Raw genomic sequence first — 4,257 nt, forward strand, 5'->3', positions numbered from 1 at the left:
TCACGACGACCAACAATAGTAGCATTTTCGGTCACAAATCTACGTTTAACTCGTCCGTCCGAAACTGGCAGTGTATGGCGACAAAAGTTGACCCTTTTAAACTTTAGTCTCACAAAAGCTCCATATGCCTCCTCTCGCCGACGCGTACGTGTCTGCGACGGATATTCTCCCGAGTCAACCACATCTAGTGGTATCATCTAAGGATGTCCTCTGTCGGCCTTTCTCTTTGACTCAATAGTCTGTATGCTGCTTGCATATTCTTTGCCTGCCTGTAAAACCTTGGGAATCGAAATACTACCAAGACGTCCGCTCATGGATATTCAGTACACCGACGATATTGCTATTCTTCATTGAGACATTTCAAAGTGCAAACTATTCTAAATGACCTAAATAATTCTAAACAATTCTGTCTGCCCTGTGTACCTGTAAAGTGTAAATTGCTGCTGCAGGACTGTGTGGGACCAGATACAAACCTCGTGATTTCATGTGAACCGACTGACGTAGTGAATAAGCTCGTCTCTCTGGGCAGCTGCTTAAGTCCCGATGGACTAACGAAAGATGAAATCACCCCCGGAACGAGAAAGGCTAGGGTGGGTCTGCTAACCTCCGATATGTGTAGCGCCAACATGACACTAGCTTGGCTGACAGGGGTAGTGTAAAATGCTGCGGTCAGGTCGTTTTTACTCTACATATCAGGGACGGGGTCACTGGGTGTGGAAGATTTGTGGGGAATGTCTTTGAGCATCGATGCCTCCGAAGCGTTGTACGCGTCTGGTGGGAATATGTCACTAATCCTAAGGCACGCCAGACGATATTTTGGAAATCCCACTGTCAGCTGATCCACTCCACAGGATACGCTGTTTAGGCCATATACTTCGTATGCCAAAAGACCGTTTCACTCGTACAGCCTCCTCCGCCTAGCTTTACGTCGGATGGAGATGACCCGGGAGCGGTCATTCCATGAGCTGGCAACGAAGCTTATCCCGGGGCAATACTTTCGGGACTAAGAAGTATCCTTTGAGTGGCTCCTGTCGCTACCGAAAATTCGGTTTATGTTAACCAAACCCATAAAATTGATGAGGTAAATTGTAGGGATATCCAGACAGCTAGTTAACCATTGGTGGTCTTCGTTAAGCGCTTCTTGAGTGCGTCGCATTCCTGTGCCTGCCCGAACAACCCGCGATCGTCGGCTGTCAGACCCTATAAAGGCTTTGTATTTATTGCGAAAAATCGAGCCGCCGATTTTGGGCCGGTAATGTCTTTTTGGCCCCTGGGCTTGCCCAAATTGGTCTTATTTTTATCTGTTTATGTTCGTTTCAGAGGCGGAGATTTTGCACAGTTTGGCCACAGCATGATGGTTTCTATCCACGAAGTGGACGTCAAGAAGCTTGGTCTCTCGGGAACATCGGACAAGCTAGTAAATACAGACCCTGAATTCGGTATTTCCGAGTTCACACCATATGCCGTGCAGTCGCTGAATGATGCCATTCTTCAAATATCCTCTGATGTCTTGTTTTCGAACTTACTGTCTGAAGACGACCGGAAGTTCCTCGTCGATTTTCAGCGGATTAGTGGTGAGGATTTAATTACTTCAATTAGATATCTACCCAGAAAAGGCTCAGCTACTGTCCACTCGCTTATTTGGTCGTGTCCAAACTTTCTTTGAAAAAGGCGACTTTCAAAAGTTGGTAGACAACGTGCCGGTTGATACAATTCTGAATGAGCTCGTTTCAGCCGGTTTTCTTTCCACAAGCATGTGCCAACTATTGATCAGGTTATTTTTCTCAGGTTTAGATGGCCTTCCTTCCAGTGAAATAATTGCCTCATTAAGCAGGCAAAAATTAGAGCAGTTGGCTTCAAAATACAATATCAAAGACTGGAAGAAGATGAAAGTTCCACAGTTGGTTGTTGCTCTTCAAAAGACAGCATCTGTTTCGCCACTGGGGGCATTTTTTGGGAAACAAATGGACATGGAAAGCCTGTTTCGAAGCCAGTGAGTAACTTCCATCTCCTTGTCTTTTTTCGTTTAAAGTGTTGTTTGGTTACTGCACTCATACAGCACATGGTTATCATGCAACCTCTAGCCATCGCAAAGACCAAAATACTTCTGGACCATCCAGATAAACTTCCAATATGTAAGGTATGAACTCTTATTGCGTACCTGGGTCATTTAGGGTCCGTTGGCAACTATTCCATGTATACCTCGATCTAGTAGCTGAAACTGAAATTTCGTGATGGGCTGTCACTTTCTATCCACGTCTTATCTGGGTTCTGTACAGGCGTGGATTGAAATTTGATGGTGTTTTTCACTTATTTGCCTGTGATACTACATCACTTTGTAGGATGCTTGTGTGCCTGTGGATGCACTTTAGGGAGCGTCTGGGAGGATCTGTGCGTCGCCGACTTTTTATTAATCATGAGTCTAGTGGAAAGTGCTTATCGAGGGTCCATAATTAAGAGTTAAAACGAACTAGTCAGTGCAGTCGCTTACATCATATGGGCTTCTACCTGCCCTATCATTCAGTCAACATCATCTAGACGTCGGATCTCTGATAAGACCATGGATTTGATAGAGGCCCTGACTGCAACCACAACTCAACCAGAAGCCGTGCTTTCAAACATCCGACCGAGATTCTTGGTGAATCCGAAAAACCGAAGAAACGGTGGATGACAAAAATGCTGGAAACTTGCCAAGGCTGTTCCATTTGGTTTGTTCAACTGTTCCTCGGAAGCCTCTTGTCAACGAAACTATCAGAGACCAGAAATGCTCTCTGATATCAAGCGAGGGAGGACGTTTGGAGCGCTGGACACAATACTTCGAGCAACAGTTCTTTTGGCCACCTGCTATCCCATTCCGGCAGGAAGGTAGACTGTGATTATGGAGCTCAGAAGTGTCAGAGTGTACCTCTTCACTCAAACGTCATCGTGATTTTGGCCGTGACGACGTTCCACCTGCTCTGTTCAAAGATAGTGGCGAATTCCTCAGTCAGTGCCTGTCAGTCAGCCTATTTCTGTCTACCTGGGAGAACGAGATTGTTTCGGACAGATGGTATAGGTCGACGACACTGTCCATTTTCAAAACGGGTACACGCGGTGAATGTAGCCACCGCAGGGATGCCAGTTTGACTCCCCGTTGTGATAAAGCCTCTGGCTTCACTGACTATTCATCGTTTTATGGTGGTGCACGAATCCTCTACCCATGAGCATCAAGCGATATTTCCATCGGGTAGATGCTGCGTTGGTCACATCTTCACACTCTGCGAGCTGTTAGAGCAACGTCACATGTACAGATCATCCACATTTTTGATATCCTGTCGATCGGTCGGCACTGATTACCACATTTGCTCAACGGTGTGTGCCGCAGAAGTTTGTCAGCAAAATCCGGCCCCTATAAACGCATGCTTCTGAGTGTGTGAGGATCTGGCAAGGATGTCCACTCTCCCCGTTCTTGTTCAACGTCTATGAACTAACGAGGCTAATTCCGTAAGGCCTTCTAAACGCCGTTGTTGAACTAGCTGCTGACGAAAGCCCTGTTGATCTGGAATATGTAGACGACATCATTCTCGTCTTCGATGAGGAGGTAGAGGGCGAAGCCGTTTCTGGATGAATTGACCAAGGTCATCTCGTCCTTCGACATGCGCCTTGCACACACGAAGTGTAAGACCACGCTTCTGGAAATGCTTTCACTGAGCACGCCATTTGCAATGCAGGGAGAGGAACTCCAAGTTGTGGGATGTTTCTTGTATTGTGGAAGTTGTGTTGTTCCGACTGTATTGTGACAGATGAGGTCAATGCATGAATCTTTGCTCGAGTCGTGTTTACAAATTTGAGCCACGCGTGGCGCCAAAGCGGTATATCCTTGAATCTCAAGTGTTTATGTGTGCGCCAACCTGCAGTGTTTGTTTTTTTGTGCGACTGGGAGACTTGGCCTGTTCGAGCAGCGCAACTAGGTCATCCTCATGTCTTCTACAACCGTTCTCTCAGAACAATAGCTCGTGTAGATTAGTGTCGACTAATTCGTAATGGGGCGAATAGAATGCGAGTGTTCAGTCGTGAGACGGGGACTCCCATTGAAAACTGTGTCCAGCGCTAGAATCTGCGTTGGTTAGGTCACTTATTGCGCATTCCGAACCATCGTTTGCCGAGAGGAGTGCTGTTTTCCGTGCCCGATTCAGGATGGTGGGAGCAGAGAGTGACAGTTGATAAGTGTGGAAAACACCTCATGGACTGTTGAGTCGGTAGGCGTGGTGGAAACAA

At 46.6% G+C, this 4,257-nt stretch overlaps 1 protein-coding gene across 1 annotated transcript in view; it reads left to right on the top strand.

Moving 5' to 3' along the window:
- Positions 1 to 243: 243 nt before the first annotated feature.
- The window catches only part of T265_03354 (hypothetical protein), a gene marked incomplete at both ends in the record, with an annotated part of 36,305 nt that continues 32,291 nt past the window's right edge, over positions 244 to 4,257 (top strand). Inside the window, 6 exons of the mRNA XM_009167815.1 lie at positions 244 to 304; positions 325 to 590; positions 620 to 830; positions 1,323 to 1,574; positions 1,612 to 1,737; positions 1,789 to 1,993. Coding sequence (XP_009166079.1) covers positions 244 to 304; positions 325 to 590; positions 620 to 830; positions 1,323 to 1,574; positions 1,612 to 1,737; positions 1,789 to 1,993 — 1,121 coding nt within the window. The remainder of the gene's footprint in view (positions 305 to 324; positions 591 to 619; positions 831 to 1,322; positions 1,575 to 1,611; positions 1,738 to 1,788; positions 1,994 to 4,257) is intronic.

The sequence above is a fragment of the Opisthorchis viverrini genome (genome assembly GCF_000715545.1).
Source record: "Opisthorchis viverrini unplaced genomic scaffold opera_v5_46, whole genome shotgun sequence".
In the NCBI taxonomy this organism is placed as follows: domain Eukaryota; kingdom Metazoa; phylum Platyhelminthes; class Trematoda; order Opisthorchiida; family Opisthorchiidae; genus Opisthorchis; species Opisthorchis viverrini.